The sequence below is a fragment of the Vombatus ursinus genome, unplaced genomic scaffold, assembly GCF_900497805.2.
Source record: "Vombatus ursinus unplaced genomic scaffold, bare-nosed wombat genome assembly UNPS02014804.1, whole genome shotgun sequence".
NCBI lineage: Eukaryota > Metazoa > Chordata > Mammalia > Diprotodontia > Vombatidae > Vombatus > Vombatus ursinus.
Window position 1 is genome coordinate 13,484,999 of NW_020954582.1, and position 16,117 is coordinate 13,501,115.

The 16,117-nt window shown below is 48.7% G+C and overlaps 1 protein-coding gene across 1 annotated transcript in view; it reads right to left on the reverse strand.

Moving 5' to 3' along the window:
- The window catches only part of AK4 (adenylate kinase 4), a 94,337-nt gene extending 80,106 nt beyond the window's left edge, over positions 1-14,231 (reverse strand). Inside the window, exons 1-3 of the mRNA XM_027874001.1 lie at positions 14,126-14,231; positions 13,499-13,623; positions 11,989-12,226 (exon numbers count right to left, since the gene is read on the reverse strand). Coding sequence (XP_027729802.1) covers positions 11,989-12,133 — 145 coding nt within the window. The 5' untranslated portion in view covers positions 12,134-12,226; positions 13,499-13,623; positions 14,126-14,231. The remainder of the gene's footprint in view (positions 1-11,988; positions 12,227-13,498; positions 13,624-14,125) is intronic.
- Between the last annotated feature and the right edge of the window lie 1,886 nt (positions 14,232-16,117).

Genomic DNA, 16,117 nt, shown 5'->3' on the forward strand with positions numbered 1-16,117 from the left:
ATTCCGAAGGCCTTAATGATAAAAAGTACTATCCACCTCCAGAACTGACGGCATATGAATGCAGACTGAAGCATCCTTTTTTACTTTCTCTATTATTGTTTTTTTAAGTCTGTGTTTTCTTTTACAACACAGCTAATGTGGAAATGTCATGAGTGACTATGTGTGTATAATCTATATCAAACTGCTTGCTTCTCAAGGTGGGGAAGGGAAGGAGGGAGAGAATTTGGAACTTAAAATTTTAAGAAACAAATGTTAAAAAATTTTGTTTACAGGTAAGTGAGAAAAAATAAAATAAAAATTAAATGGAAAAAAAAAAGTAATGGTGGTAAGCTTTGAGTTCCTTAAGGGCAGAGACTGTCTTGTTGAAACTTAGCCTCACCTCTGAATCTTAGCACAGTAGCCTATACCTAGTAATAACAGTGATAATAACAACAAACAATAACAGCATTGTTAATTGCCTATTTCTATCCAAGTCCATCAACTAGAAGACGAGAGGAATAAAAATCAAAATGGCGACTGACATCTATGCATTGCTCCAAAGTTAGAGCCATTGTCGCCTTTGGGCCTCATAATAACTCTGAGCGGTAGGTACTAACAGGTACTACCTGTCCTCATTTTAAGTTCCTAATATATTTCCAACTAAGATAATAGCTGTACAGTGCTTAGAACATAGTAGGTGCTTAATAAATGCTCATTCCCTTCTAGTTAGAAAACAGGCTCAGAAAGGCGTCAGCTACAATAGTTAAAGAGGAAGGGTCTGGCGTAGGAATTGAACCCAGGGATTCTTGACTCCAAATCCACCTTTTCACTACTCCATGCTGCCACGTTTATTTAGTAACTACATAGCTAAAATTCAGAGTATGAAAGGGATCTGAATGGCCATCTGGTCTACCCTCTACTTGAATAACAATAACAACAACTAGTGTTTATGTAGCTTTAAGGTTTGTAAAGCACTTACGACATCCCCAACAAGGGTCACCTTGTCTTTGCTAGGAGGACTTCAGGGAAGGCCCACACCCTCAGTCCTGCAGCTGCCCATTCCATTTTCAAATAGTTCTAGTTGTTAAGAAGTGCTCTCTAATTTCATAAGATTATGGGCTCATCTACCTAGGGCCTTAGAAGTCATTTAGTCTAACCCCTTCATTTTACAGATGGGTAAACTGAGGCCCAGGAAAGCCAAAGGACTGGTCCAAGCTCACACAGGACGTAAGCATCAGAGGATGTTCTGTCCCCAAGTACTCTGCCCCAGTGGGCTTCTCCCACTTTTCCCACCGTACTATGCTGACGTTCGCTGTTCCTTGTTCCGTCCTCCAGGGACAAGCAGCCAAAGACCACGGCCTCTTCCACAAGATAGCCCTTGAGATATCTGAAGGTGATGAGCACTTAACTCCCTGAGTCTCTTCAACTGAGCCCCGGGAAGCACATTTTCCACTCTCCCGATCATGCAAGTCGCCCTCTTTCCAGATACATCATCATTTGTCAATGCCCTCCCACCATCGCCACGGACCTCAACAGACGGCCTTCCTTAGTCTCCATGGCCAAAAACATCCATCGCCTGACGGCTAACCTTCTGGTGACGGACCTCCCCCCACGTGCTGAGGCAGGAACTTGGATGACAGTCACACCATCTATCACTGAATTCGGCCTTGGAGCCCCTCCAGCTTGGACAGATGTCCCAGAGCTGTGAGTCTATTGGCAGAGCCCAGGATGATCAAGAGACCACTGGCAAAAGACCAGGACGATGAGGAGGTGACATTGGACAAGACAGATTTAGGAGATAATATACAGCTAATATAACAACTCACCTTAATACATGTTTTTAAAGAGTGCTTTGCCTACAGTTTTTGCTGGATGACAGCTAAGGAATAAAAGCTAACTCAGTTCTAACATCAAGAGGCAGTATACTGCAGCAAAACTACGGCCAAATTTGGAGTCAGAAGACCTGGGTTCAAATCCCACCCTGGTCACTTGCTATCTGGGAGACCCTTAGCAAGTCAAAAGATCACATACGTTCAGATCTGGAAGAACCTTAAAGGACCACCATGTCCAATCTCATCATTTCACAGATGAGAAAACATACTCTGGGCCTCAGTTTCCTCATCTGTAAAATGAGAGACTACAAGCCTTCCATCTCTAAATCTACGATCTAACGATCTCTTCTATTTTGTGCTCGATGATGAGAATACAAAGACAAAAACTCCATAATCTCTCCTTTAAGAAGCTTACTGGTGGGAAACACGCACTAGGATGAGGAAAGACAGATGGCAGGACACAGGCGCTGCATTTCACCCTCCAGAAACCACCAACTAACTCCTGCAGATGGTCCATCTTTGTTTTCTCTACTCTGAGTCAGATTTGGTCTCATTTGATTCTCAAAGCCATCTAAAATGTATTTTATTAGCACAATTTTACAGATAAGGAAACTAAGGGGACGCCAGACTTGGACTCACGAAGACCTGGTGCTCGAATCCTGCCTCGGACACCAGCTGGCTGACCCTGGGCAAGACACCTCACCTCTGTCTGCCTCAGTTTCCTTATCTGTAAAATAAGGGGGTTGGGCTCAGTTCCCTTCCAGCTCCAAAATCCATGATCTATGATCCTATTGCTTGAGTTAAGGTCTTTTGTCCCACACTCTCTACACTGTGGATGCCAAAATCTCACAGATGAATGCTTGACTAACACCACCTTAGGGGATTTTCCCCTATCAACAAGCATTTATTTAGTGCCTATTACTTATCAAACATTGTGTGCAGTACTTATTAGGGATAAAAAGACAAAAATGAATCAGTGCCAGCCTTCAATGAGCTCGCATCCTATCTGGAAATAAACCAGCATGTAGCTAAGAATATATCGAATATATATGAAATAAATACAAGATACTACATGGTAAAAGAGCAAACGATTAATCAGTGTGTGTTTTAAGTGCTTACTGAATTCCAGGCACTGTGCTAAGAGCAACTGGACGCAAAGAAAGGCAAAGAGAGACCCTGCCCTGAGTCAAAAGGAGTCAGGCCCCATACAGGTAAATACAGAACCAATATAGATCTAAGGCCTGGCACATCACCCGAGTTTAATAAAAACCTAACGACATGTTCCTTTTGAAGCCAGAGCTGAAAAGCTTAGCAGGGTTCAATGGTAGCGTTTCCCAATGCCACGGATGAAAGCCCAGACATTAGAAGCTCGGGAAGGGAAGGTTTCTTTGGCACTGTCCTGAGGGAGGGTTCAAATGTCAGGATAAAAGCACCCGGGTCTCCTGGGGCTCGTGCCTGGCCCAGATGGCAAATCCGATGGAGTCAGTCACTCAAACAAGCATTTAATAAGCATGCGCTTTGTGCCTTCGTGCTAGGGAAATAAAGAAAGCAGAAACAAAAGAGTTTGCAAACTGAGCAGGAGGACGGCCAGGGCAATGACAAGGCCTGTCAAGATGGTGACTTTGGAGGCCTAATCAATGACAGAAAGGGCTGGGCTGCCTTGGAGGAGAGGTGTCCAGTGGGAAGAGGCCAGAAGCCGGAGGGTCAGCCCCACACGTGACTCTGACTCCCTGGGCCTGTTTCCTCCCAGGTAAAATGAGCGCCCTTCTGGCTCTTGATTTAGGACTCCCCACGCTACAGGAGCTGGCTGGCCACTCACTGGGCATGATGAAGAGGGGTGCCTGCTCAGGGGCGCACTGAGTGGATGGATGGCCATCCATCTGGGATGCCAAGCCTTTGGTCCCCACCACCTCAGGCCTACGAGGCCCCAGGAGCTGGTGGGGAGTCACCTCCAGGCCAGGCCAGGCCAGCCTCAGTTCTGCCTTTGCATCTACCAGACAGCAGTTGGGACAGAGCTTTACAGGAAGCAACAACTCCCCAGATATCCACTCTCTTTTACAGATCTATGTAAAGACCTATTAACTTAATAGATATCTAACCTTAACCTCATACAGTTTTAAGGGGCCATCCCCCATCAGGAGCACAGGAACTGATGGAAAATACATTGTCCCCAAAATGTATCATATTGTCATCATCAGAAATCAATTCAAGATCTGAAAAAGGCAAAGCTGTTTGGGTTTTGGTCTTAGACAGCCAGAAGGAGCCACAGTATACAGAGTACCAGGCCTGGAAGAGAGAAGACCTGAGTTCAAATCCAGCCTCAGACTCTTACTAGTTGGGTGACCCAGAGCAAGTCACTTAACCTCTCCTCTGCCAGACTCAGTTTTATCATATGTAAAATGAAGATAATAATAGCTTCTCAGGGTTATTGTGAGGATAAAAAAAAATTGGCTTAGCACAATGCTTGGCACAATGGAGGTGTTTAAAAATGCTTCTTTCCTATCGTATCTATATGTATACCTATACACACATACGGTATGTACATGTAACATATATAATGCACATACACACAAACACATGCACATAACACATATATGCATGTATCTATACACACATACATTCATGCATGATTGCATGCATGTAATAGATATCTATGGCACACAAAGCTATATATACATACATGTGTGTACATAAACACATAAATGCACAATACACGCACACACATATGCATAAACTAACCAATCATGTCACATAATGTGTAAGGTGGAAGGGAGCTGGACTTCAGGGGCCCATGACTAAAAATGTGGTCAGCACAGTGCCTGGCATAAAAGAAGCCTGCTGACGACAGACGGCATTGATGCATGGATGACAATGTAGACATCCAGTCTTTTCTTGGCGATTTCCAGTGAGGGAAAACCCACCTCATTCCAAGGCGATCCATTCCCCTTAGGGATGGCTCTGATTGTTTTTCACAACATCAAGCCTAAATCCCTTCTTTCATTAAAAAAAAAAAAAAAAAAGACAAAAGTTTTCCTTTCCTAGAATCATAGGAAAAAAAGCAACAAATCTCAGTGAGACAGTTTTTTTTGTTTTGTTTTTGTTTTTGTTATTTTTAGGCAATTGGTGTTAAGTGACTTGCCCAAGGTCCCACAGCTCGTAAGTATCAAGTGTTTGGTCTGAGGTAGGATTTGAACTTAGGTCTTCCTGACTTCAGGGCCGGTGCTCTATCCACTGCGCCACCTAACTGTCCCCAGTAAGACTGTTCTGTCATAAAAAGTGTGATTGTTTGACAGTCACAATACCATATGGACTGACAAGCAAAGGAGCTGATATTTCTATGTTTTACACTTCACCAAGTGCTCCTCCTAGAATGGAAGCTCCCAGAAGGCAGGGATCATTTCATTTTCGTCTCTGTGTACACTCAGTGGCGGACAGCTAGGTGGAGCAGTGCCAGGCCTGGAGTCAGGAAAACCCGAGTCCAAATCTGGCCTCATATACTTACTGGCTATGGGACCCTGGGCAGGTCACTTAACTTTGTTTGCCTCAGTTTCCTCATCTGCAAAATGAGCTGGAAAAGGGAACGGTAAACCACTCCAGTCTCTCTGCCAAGAAAACCCCAAATGGGGCCCCAAAGAGTCAGACAGGACTGAACAACAGATAGTCAATGTTTAGCAAAGTGCTGGCACGTAGGAAGAGCTTAATATGACTGATTAAAACCACCCCGTGAGCTAAGGAATGCAACTATTATCAGCCCCATTGTGCAGATGAGGAAACTCCACTTCATCAAGTTGAATGACTCGCCCAAAGTCACTCAGCCGAAACTGGAAAAATTCCAGTAGCTGGAATTAGAACCCAAGGCTTCTGGGTCTGAGTCCAGCGTTCTGTGTTGCCTCTCAATGATTCTTTCAGTAAGAAAACCTATTTTCTGCCTCAAAAAGACTTTGAAGACTACCTCTGAAAAGGCAATAAAATTCCTCAAGAACCTGAAAGTTCATTCATTCAGGAAGTCTTTGCATCACCAAGACACATATAATTCACACAAACTACACAAACTGCCTCCTGAAGCTCAGAACGTTTCAATGACTTTTCCTTGGTCACACAGCCAGGGAGGATCTGAAGTGAGGATGGAGCCTGAATTTTTCCAACTCTGCCAATCGTAATCTGCTGCCTCTGCAAGAGATGACTTGGGGAGGAGAAGGAAAAATGGAAACGACTGAAGAAGGCCCATCTCAGCAGCAGCAACAGTAGTAGTAGTAGTAGTAGTGGCAGTAGTAGTGGTGGTAGTAGTGGTGGTAGTAGTGGTAGCAGTAGTAGTAGTGGTGGTAGTAGTGGTAGTAGTAGCAGTAGCGGTAGTAGTAGCAGTAGTAGTAGTAGTAGTAGTAGTGGTAGTAGTGGTAGTAGTAGCAGTAGCAGTAGTAGTAGTAGCAGTAGTAGTAGTAGTGGTAGTGGTAGCAGTAGTAGTAGTAGTAGCAGTAGTAGTAGTGGTAGTAGTAGTAGTGGTAGTAGTGGTAGTAGTAGTGGTAGTGGTAGTAGTGGTAGTAGTAGTAGTAGTAGTAGTAGTAGTAGTGGTAGTGGTAGTAGTAGTAGTAGTAATGGTAGTGGTAGTGGTAGTAGTAGTAGTAGTAGTAGTAGTAGTAGCAGCAGCCGCTGCCACATTGATCCCTCCTTTCAATGATCTCTGCTAAGATTTTACATGACTTTGGCCTTTTTATACTCCACTGAATTACACCCCGTGTGCATCTCTCATTCCCACAGAGGGACAGCGTGGCATGGTAGAGAATGTTAGTCTTGGAGTCAAAGTTATTATTGTTCAGTTGTTTTCAGTAGTGTCTGACTCTTCATGACCCCATTTGGGGATTTCATGGCAGAGATACTACAGTGGTTTGCCATTTCCTTCTTCAGCTCATTTTACCGATGAGGAAACTGAGGCAAATGGGATTAAGTGACTTACCTAGGGTCACACTGCTTGGAAGTATCTGAGGCTGGAACTGAACTCAGGAAAATGAGTCTTCTTGACTCCAGGCTAGGCACTATGGCATCACCTCGCTGGCCTTTGGAGTAAAAGACTCGGGTTCAGTGCCTACCTCTGAACACTAGCTGGGTCACCCCCATGGTCACTGGCCTGTCAGTCTCAGTTTCCAAGTTACTAGCAGACGGCATCCCCACCCAGTGGACCCTCAATAAACACATGAGGACTTCAAGCTAATGAGCCAGGGTCCGTAGTCCCAGGCCCCCACACGCCTCCCAGTCTGATTCTCTTCCTTCTTTTACAAATACCATCTCTTCCCACATCCCTTGGGATAGCCTAGCAAACTTCTCAAGCCTAGACTTCATCCATTTTTCCTGGTTTGACTCAAAGAGAGGGCCCAGCACACAGTGTTATTTTACCAAGACAAAGACAACGAGGTTAACCTGAGGCACACAAGGCCCCCCTAAGACTAGAAAATGGCTATCACATCCCAATCCACCCCCAGCTGAGGTACCGTTCCTCAGCCGGGACACTCCCCCTACCGTTCCCATGCCTCCCATGCCTGAAATGTTCTGCCTCACAGAATCCCCGTCCTCCCTTAAAGATTCAGTTCACACCAGAGCCTCTGCAGGCAGCTTCTCCCAGGCCTCTCGTGGCTAGGCCCTTCCCCTAAGAATACACCCTCCTCCTCCGTAGACAGATCTACGTAAGCCAACATGGGCTCCGTGGAGGCCTTTCTATCCCTAGCACCTACCACAGTGCTGGGCACATAGTGATATAGATTAATAACGTATTAACAATGCTTCTTGGCTGATTCTGCAGACTAACCCTCCCTAGGTTTCTTATAACACGCTCTCTCATCCCTCACCCTCCTGGTAAGACCCAAGCCAGGCTGTCAACATCCTTCCTAAAATGCGGGGCCCCAACAGAGACATCGAAAAACGGCCAGGACCCTGAAGATGGCTCACTTTTTGGGGCCAGTCTTGCCAAGTTGTTTTTAAAGTAGTTGCAAACATGGCTAATGTGGAAATTTGCTTTGCATGACTGTACATATTTGTAATGGAGTTTGTTTTCCTTGCCTTCCAACGGGGGGGAAGGAAAGAATTTGGAACTAGAAAAAATAAAAATAAAAAAGTCTCTGTGGTTTAAATAAATAAATAAAATAAAGTGGTTCCAAAAGGCTTTGGCAACCATCCCTTAAGGTCCACCTTCAGTGCCAGCCTTCCCTGATGGCCCCCAGTGAGAAGGGACCCTCCTCAGAGATCTCCAAGCACTCTTTGTATCTTTTCTAAGTATTTGTTTTCCACCTCCTCTCCACTGTGTACTAACATCATTAAAAATAATAATGAGAATAATTCACATTTAAATATTGCTTTAAAGTTCACAATAAACCAACAAGCATTTACCAAGTGCTTCCTCCCAATCAGAGCCTCCCCCAAACACTGGGGGCACAGAGCACATTATCTCACTGGACCCTCACATCAGCCCTTTAGGGAAGGTACTATAATTCTCCCTGTTTTACAAATGAGGAAATATAGGCCCAAAGGTAAAATCAGCTGCCCAAAGACAGCCTGGGAATAAGTGGCCAAGCTGGGATTTGAACCTAGGACCCCCAATTCTCAATTCTCTCGTTCTTCCATTATACCATGCTGGCTGACTCCTGACTGCAAGGGAGAGTGTCAAGACAGCCAGATCTCAGGCCCAGCTCTGTCAATGACTTGTTGTGAATTCTCAAACAGGTCAATTCATAAGAGGAGGCTCAGCTGTGCCCATGTTACCAAGGCGATTCCTCAGTACCCTACAGAGAAACATGGCTGGGCACAGGGACAGTCAAAAACTTACACCCAATGGGTCATGAAAAGACTTTCTGAAATCCCCTCTATCCTCAGACACACCAGCTACTGAGGTCTAATATTTGCAAACTGAGGGACAATTTGGTATGTTGCAGAGTGCTAGAATCAGACTCGGGAAAACCTGGGTTTGAGGGTTATCTTCAACACTTACCACGTAACCCTGGCCAAGTCATTTTACCAACCTGGGCCTCAGTTTCCCTCGTCTGTAAAACCTCATTCGCAGGGCTGTTTTGAGGATTCAATGAAATAACAGAAGTAGAGCACCTGATAGATCTTTAATGCTGCAGAAAAGTGAGCTGGTAAAACTATTATAATCTCCTCCCCCTCTCCCGGAGGGCAGGAGCCTTTCATTTTTGGTCTTTGTATTGTCAAGGCCGAGAATAGTGCCAGGTACATCACCGGTATCACTGAAGGGCATGTGGTTTAATTTCCCTCAATTTGTCACATGAGGAAACTGAGGCAGGGAGCTTCAGTGACTTCTTCAGGATCATATAGTTAATAAGTACCTGAGGCAGGATTTGAACCCAAGGCCAGCACAACATCCACTACTCCATGGTGCCTCCCTTAGGAAGCACTCAATAAATGCTTACTGACTGACAGAATGTAAGCTCCCTGAGGACAAGCCTGTTTCACCTTTGCCTTTGTATCTCAGGTTCTAGCCGTCAGCCAATAAGCATTGATTAAGCACCTACTATGTGCCAGGCACTGTGCTAATCCTCTGTTAGGCTCATAGAAGATACTCCGTAAATGCTAGCTGACTACAGCGTTAATGAGACTCTTGGCAAGAGGCAGAAAGGAGATGTTTTGCTTCTAATTAAGAAAACAACCAGCAGATAGAAGAGCAAATAGGAGGTTTTCTGGTTTGCAACAATCACCTCTATTTGACTTGCTCTGATTAAGGAGTCAGGCCCCCACCCCACAGCTTCCAAATTAGCAAATGCCACTGGTGAACCAACTATTGACCCTCCCTTCTTTCTGTCCTCCTTCCATTGTAAGACAAAACTCATTTGATATCGGCCCTTATGGTCTTCTTCCAACAGAGAAAAAAACCTGAGATCCCTGACATCTCTCCCCAGTTCCTATTCTAGTAGGAAAGCATGTAATAAAATGCTGAAATACAGAAAGGGGGATGTAGGAAAGAGGAGAAATAGAGGGATAAGGGTGGGTGGCAAGGAGGTAAAATTTCAAGGAAGGGCTGACGAACATCCATCTTCCTCCCCAAACCTAGTGCCCTCTCTCGCCACCCTCCCCAATAATGAGATAGGCTAAAGCCCCCTGAAAAGCAGCAGCTAGCCCGAACAAACGGCTTCCTGCTGGAAGGAAGCCTGTCATCACATAGCCGTGGGGAGTGTGAAGACGCTGGCTATAACCCACACCAGCTGTGGCCATCCCTCCCCTCCTGGGCTTCCCAGGACTAGAGGTGAAACCTGACCCAAGCACACATCCCTTGGGCTTAGAAGTCAGTAAGTTCACTCCCCCACTTTTAATACATACTGAAAAAAATCATGCCAGACTCAGCATGGAGAAAATTCATCTGTACATGCAATTCATTTATTTTCTTTTTCTTTCTTTTTTAAAGCCAACTCATTTTACTAAGCAATGCCCACAACACAAAATCCAAGACCACGCTTGATAGATGACATTTCTCCCTTTTGTGCTTGGGCAAGCACGGAACCCTTGCTTAATCTCTTTGGGGGGGGGGGCACAAAAAAAGAACTCCAGATGTGTCTACCTCGGAAACCCATTCTATTTCCAACAAGTCATTCAATCTTCTGACTTCCAACCTACCCCAACCTCATCCTCAAGCAAAAACAAAACAAGACATTAAAAAGAAACACACCAGCTATAATTTGCAGCAAGCATGGTATAGTGTAAAGGGTACTGACCTTGGGTTCCAATACCATTGGACATAACAGACTGGGCGAGTCGCTTTATCTCACTTAGACTCAGTTTGCTCACCTGTATAATAAGGGAGTTGGCCTATAGCCTCTGAGGCCCCTTCCAGTTCTAGACCTATGATGTGTTTCCACGCTACTTAGGAACTATGGTATCCCACAGGCAGGGCACATGCCACCAAGAACCCCTGAAAAAGGGATGCATTAAGCAAGTTAAGACTAAAATTTCCCTGCTGGTCCAAGTATCTCCCATCATTCCACCACAGCTCTCAAGGAGTAATCCCCAGGAAAGTTGTAATGAATAAAAAGGGGGTCCAGTCTTTTAAAAGACCAACCCCAAGCTTAGAACTTTCCATAATGTCTTTTTCTTTCTTTCTTTCTGAAGCTGTTAACACCTTAGAGGTAACATTGAACAAAAACAAACAAATAAACAAAAAGGCCTTTCAGAAACAGAGGGTTCCCAAGAGTTAAGTTGGAGAGAACAGTCACAGAGCCCTCCCTCCGCGTGCTCCAACACCGGCCTGATGAGGAGGGAATCTTCTCCCCTCAGGTAGTAGGGGCGCTCAGCTCATTGCCTCCTCCACTGGGCAAGCCTGGCAGAGAATATGGATGGGACAGGATCTGGGATTGAGAGCTAAAAAAGAACCTCACAAGAGTCCAAACCCTCCACTTTATGCATGAAGAAACTGAGGTTCAAATGATAAGGTTCAGTAAATGCTGACCGATGGCTTCGACTGGCCCAAATTCACACAGTTAGGGACCGTTTTCTGCAGGCTTTAGGCAATAGACTACCAACCATTCGTATGATCTTAGAAGTTGCCCGGGGCATTTCGAGGTTAAGTGACTGGCATGTGCATGGTCTCACAGCCAGTATGTCTTAGAGGCAGGGGGTGAATTTCTAAGTTCCTGGCCCCTCTCAGGTTCGGGAGAGTTGGGATCCTTTTAGAGGATGGAGGAAAAAAGAGCTTTTGACTGAAGGAGAAGGCAACGTTCAGCAGCCAGCCGAGGCGAGCTGCCTTCTTTTCTGAGGTCAGAGAAAAAGCGTCAGCTGAGTTTTGTGGGTTTTTCCAGGAGGAGCAGGATTAGCCTCGGGGCTGGACAGAGGCGATGCCCCCCTACACACACACCAAGGGGGAATGAAAGAAGGCATTCGGCCAGAGGCTTCCATCCTTGCAAACCGTGCTCTTCCCCGGATCTCCGGCAGCCCTCCCCCGTGACTCCTCCCCATTTTCCCAGCCCCAAGTGGGGCACGGTTAATCCGCAGCCTGGCCGGCCTGGCCCGCTGGACGCCGGTCGGTTGCATGCGCCCCGGCACGTAGAAAGGGAAGGAAGCAGGCGGGAGGGGAGCGGGAGGACAGCAACAGTCAGGGTCATTTTCTCTCTCATCACACGCGCGCGCGCGCGCACAAACACGCACACACACACATCCACAGGCCAGCTGCGGCTACCTCTCTGCTCACCCGTGTCTGTCCGGATGTTCTCCCGAAGGAAGTGGCCGCTGGAGAGATGCTGGAGCCCGAAGCTGGCGGCGATCCTCTGGCACACGGTGCCTTTGCCTGAGCCCGGGGGGCCCAGGATGACGGCCCGAAGGAGTTTGGAAGCCATCGCCTCTCGCGGAGGGGGCGAGACCCGGGACGGATGGAAAAGCCCAGAACTCTTCTCTTCTTCCCTTCCCCGCCCCCGCCCGCGTCGCTGCCCCTGCAAAGAGAGGACACTTGGAGCCTACCCCCCCCAACCCCGCAGCTGGCACACGCAGCCCCCAGCTGCCACGCCACGCCGCCCCAGTCCAGCCTGGCTTTATCCCCCGGCCCCCCTGCGCCGGGGTGGGGTGGGAGGGAACGCTGAGCCGGGAACGCCGGGTCAGCCCCTCAGCTCCCACCCCCAACGCTCCCGGAGTGAGGGACCAGCGCTTGGGAATCCCAGAGCACTACGCCCCAAGCCCCGGGAGGGATGCACCCACGAGCCCTGCCCCGGGCCGGCCGGCCAGCCCCACGCACCCCCGCGGGTCCCTTCGCTTTCCCTCGCTCTGCAAGACTCCGGCGGGCCAGCCCAATATATGTATGTGTGTGGGGGGGGGGTCCCTCCTCTCTTCCCACCCAGTTCTCGCACGTGGGCAGCGTTAAGTAAGCAGCGCCTCCTCGAGCCCTCCCGTGGCCCCTCCCCGCCGCCGTCCACGCCCGCTGCCGCCACCGCTGCCCACCGGCCGTGGGAACTCGCCCAGGAGCCGGATCTCCAGGGGAGGCGGCGGCGGGGAGGCGGGAGGGGGGCGGCGCTCCCACCGCCGGGCTGTGATTGAGCCGGGGCACTCGTCCGCCAGCCGGGCCCCTCTCCCGATAGGGGGGAAGGGGAGAGGGCGGAGCCCCAACTCTCCGACTTGGGGCTGAGGATGGGGGTGGGAGGGAATGAGGCTGAAAAAAAAACCACCCTAAGAAAACACCTCGGTGGCTGATTAGCAGCCCGAGGAGTGGTCAGCTAGTGCGGTCCGCGTGGAGCCCCAGGCCCCGGCCGCCCCGACCCGCTTGCCCAGCCCCCCCATGCCTCCTGAAGCAAGACCTCGTCCTTGTCACAGATCTAGAGCTTGGAAGGGACAAATCTCTCATTTTACAGAATAGGAAACTGAGGTTCTGAGATGTTAAGTGATACGCTCACGGTCACATAGGTAGTAAGCGTCAGAGGCAAGATTCGAACCCGAGTTTTCCAGACTCCCAAGTCCATTTCACTTACCCTTAGGATAAACTAGCTTTGTCAATTTGGACTCCACCCCCCCCCCCCCCTTTTTCCTTCCTTTCCCCTCCCCCTCCCCTTTATTCCTACCTGATTTTGTCGATTTCGCTCCTTCCTCATCCCCGCCCCCTCCTCCTCTAAGCCAAACTGGTTTGGTCGTTCCCATCCCTGGCCAGTAGGGTGGGTTAGTGTCATTCCCCCCTCCCACTGGGCGCGGTAGAGCCCCGCCCCAAAACCACTCCTCACCTTAACCTCTGGACCAGGTAGGGGGGCTTCGATTCTGTCGCTGTGCCAGGACAGGTTGGGAGGGTAGTGATCTGCCGGGGCCGCTTTCTGCTGCACCTTCAGCCTCAAGGTTGTGGGACACGCCCCTACGGAGTGAGAGGCAAGAAGAAGGAGGTAAACTTTTCTGTCTTCTCACTGCCCTGGGCACTACATTTCCCCGCTCCCAGCCCCATCCGCGCCCCTTAAGCCACCTCCACCTTCCCTTCCTCACTTCCTCACGTCCCGCCCCATCACCACCACCACCAGGACTGCAGGCCCAATTCCAGGTTCCCCATCCCAGAACCTCTGTCCAGTCGCTCCCCAGGCCCAGCCCCCCAGCAACCCTCAGGCCAGCCCTCGCCCTTGCCCTGCTAGAACCCTGCCCCAAATCATGGGAGCCACCAGCGGTGCTGTGCAGCTGGGGGGCGGCAGGATCTGGTTCTTGCTGCCAGGGACGCAGTGGAGGGAGCCGCGTTCCTACAATGAGCCCCAGCTGGAACTCGGAGCCCCAGGGCCCTTAGAAACATTGTTGCACGCCGCAGCCGGGTTCTAGAGCACAAGGCGTGGAACGCCATGAGGTGCTGGGGGCCGGCCGCCTTTGAGCCTCACCTCTTAAGTATCACCCCGTTTCTCTGGGAAAGTGAGTTTCAAAAATAGACCACCCAACTCGAAATGAACTTGTGGCGCGGGAGGCCTGGCCCTTTAAAGGGCTGCGTCTGGGAGGTGCCTCGGTCACACCCCTAAGCCAGTGGGAGCGGATGTTGGAGCTGGAGCGGAGCCTCCCCGGGTGCAGCGGCTGCGACCGCGGGTGCAGCCCAGCAGCGCCTCCTAACATCCCCGGGCAGGGAGCGGTGGCTGCACGCCCAGGGCCTCTGCCCTTCTTGGCACCCCTGCTAGCGCCCCTTCCCAACGCCCCCAGGCTGCCAGTGTTGTGCCCTCGGCGCCTCCGCCCATCCGAGCTGGAGAGCCCAGCTAACTAACTCCACCGGCTGCTGCCTCTTCTGCGACCTCCCCTCTTTTCTCCTTGTCTGCCGGTTATTCCCGAGCCCCCACTGGGCAGCCCCAGGGTGCCGGGAGCAGGGAGACAGCAAAATGGGAGGGAACCCCAGGGTTCCTCAGGTCTAGCGGAAGAGGGCCCTGAACGCCCGACCTGCAGGTCCTCACTGGTATCCTGGCCAGCCCAGTGGAACTTTTCTTTGGGAGGTACAACTAGGTAGTAGGTGGAGCTAGGAAGCACAGGGAACAGAGTACCAGGCCTGGAGTCTGGAAGACCTGATTTCAAATGTGACCTTAGACACTTCCCAGCTGTGTGACCCTGCGCAAGTCCCTTCACCCTGTCTGCCTCAGTTTCCTCATCTGTAAAATGAGCTGGAGAAGGAGATGGCAAACCGCCCCAGGATCTCTGCCAAGAAAACCCCAAATGAAATTTGGAACTCAAAATCTTATAAAAGTGAAGGTTGAAAACTATCTTTGCATGTAATTGGAAAAAATAAAATGCTATTAAGTGAAAAAAAAATGGAATCGGAAAGAGTCACAAACAGGACTGAATAACGAGTTCCCTTTGGACAGGGCTTCTTCACGGGGATCCACAGATGCGCTGATTGGGGGGAGATAGATCTGTGTGTCAATATAATTGAACACGTCCTGCGTGTCTTATTTTAAATGTTTCAAGCATTATTCTTCGAAGGGGTCCCTAGGTTTCACCAGTCACGCAAAGGGATCTCTAACACACAAAGGTTAAGAATCCCTGCTTTGGGGACTTTGGGCGGAGGAACAGTCCCCCAGTATGAGGCAGCTGTGGGATTCACCTTCCAGCTCACTGATGCTACAAAGTGGAGATAACGACCGGCATTCGAATCTTCTGTTAGGTATATGCAAACGCTATTCAAATATATAACCTCAACCATCCCAAGAAGGTAGGTACTATTATGTTTTGCAGAGAATGATTAATAACTGCTAGCATTTATATGGCGCTTTGCAAGACCCTTTACAAATATCTCTTTTGATCATCACAACCACCCTGGGAGGTATATGCTATTATTATCCCCATTTTATCTTTTTTTTAAATTTATTTATTACTTTTAGTTTTCAACATTCACTTCTATGAATTTTGAGTTCTAATTTTGAGAATTTTCACTTCTAAGATTTTGAGTTCTAAATTTTGTCCTCCTCCTTCCTCTCCCCCCTCCCCAAGAGGGCATGCAATCTGATTAACCCCATTTTACAAATGAAGCAACTGAGGCAGAAAAAGGTTGTGACTTGCTCGGGGTTGGAGCTAGTAAGTGTCTGGGGCAGGATTTCAGTGGAGTCTATGCCACCATGCCCATAGGCTGAGAGCTGATGTATCTTTTATTAGGAAAGGAGTTGTAGCACCGGAAGCGGTAAGCATCTACTTTGGGCCTAGATGCTGGGAAATCAGTCCACAAGCATTTACTGAGCCCTTATCATGTGCCAGGCACTGAGCTCCCCCTGGAGATGCCAACACCAATAGCAAGTAAACAAATAAACCAAAATCCCTCCTCTGGTGAAGTTTAGCTAGAGCCTTTGCTTCAAAGGGCTAATGCTAGGCCCTGGAATTCAAAGAAGAAAGTGAGACAATCT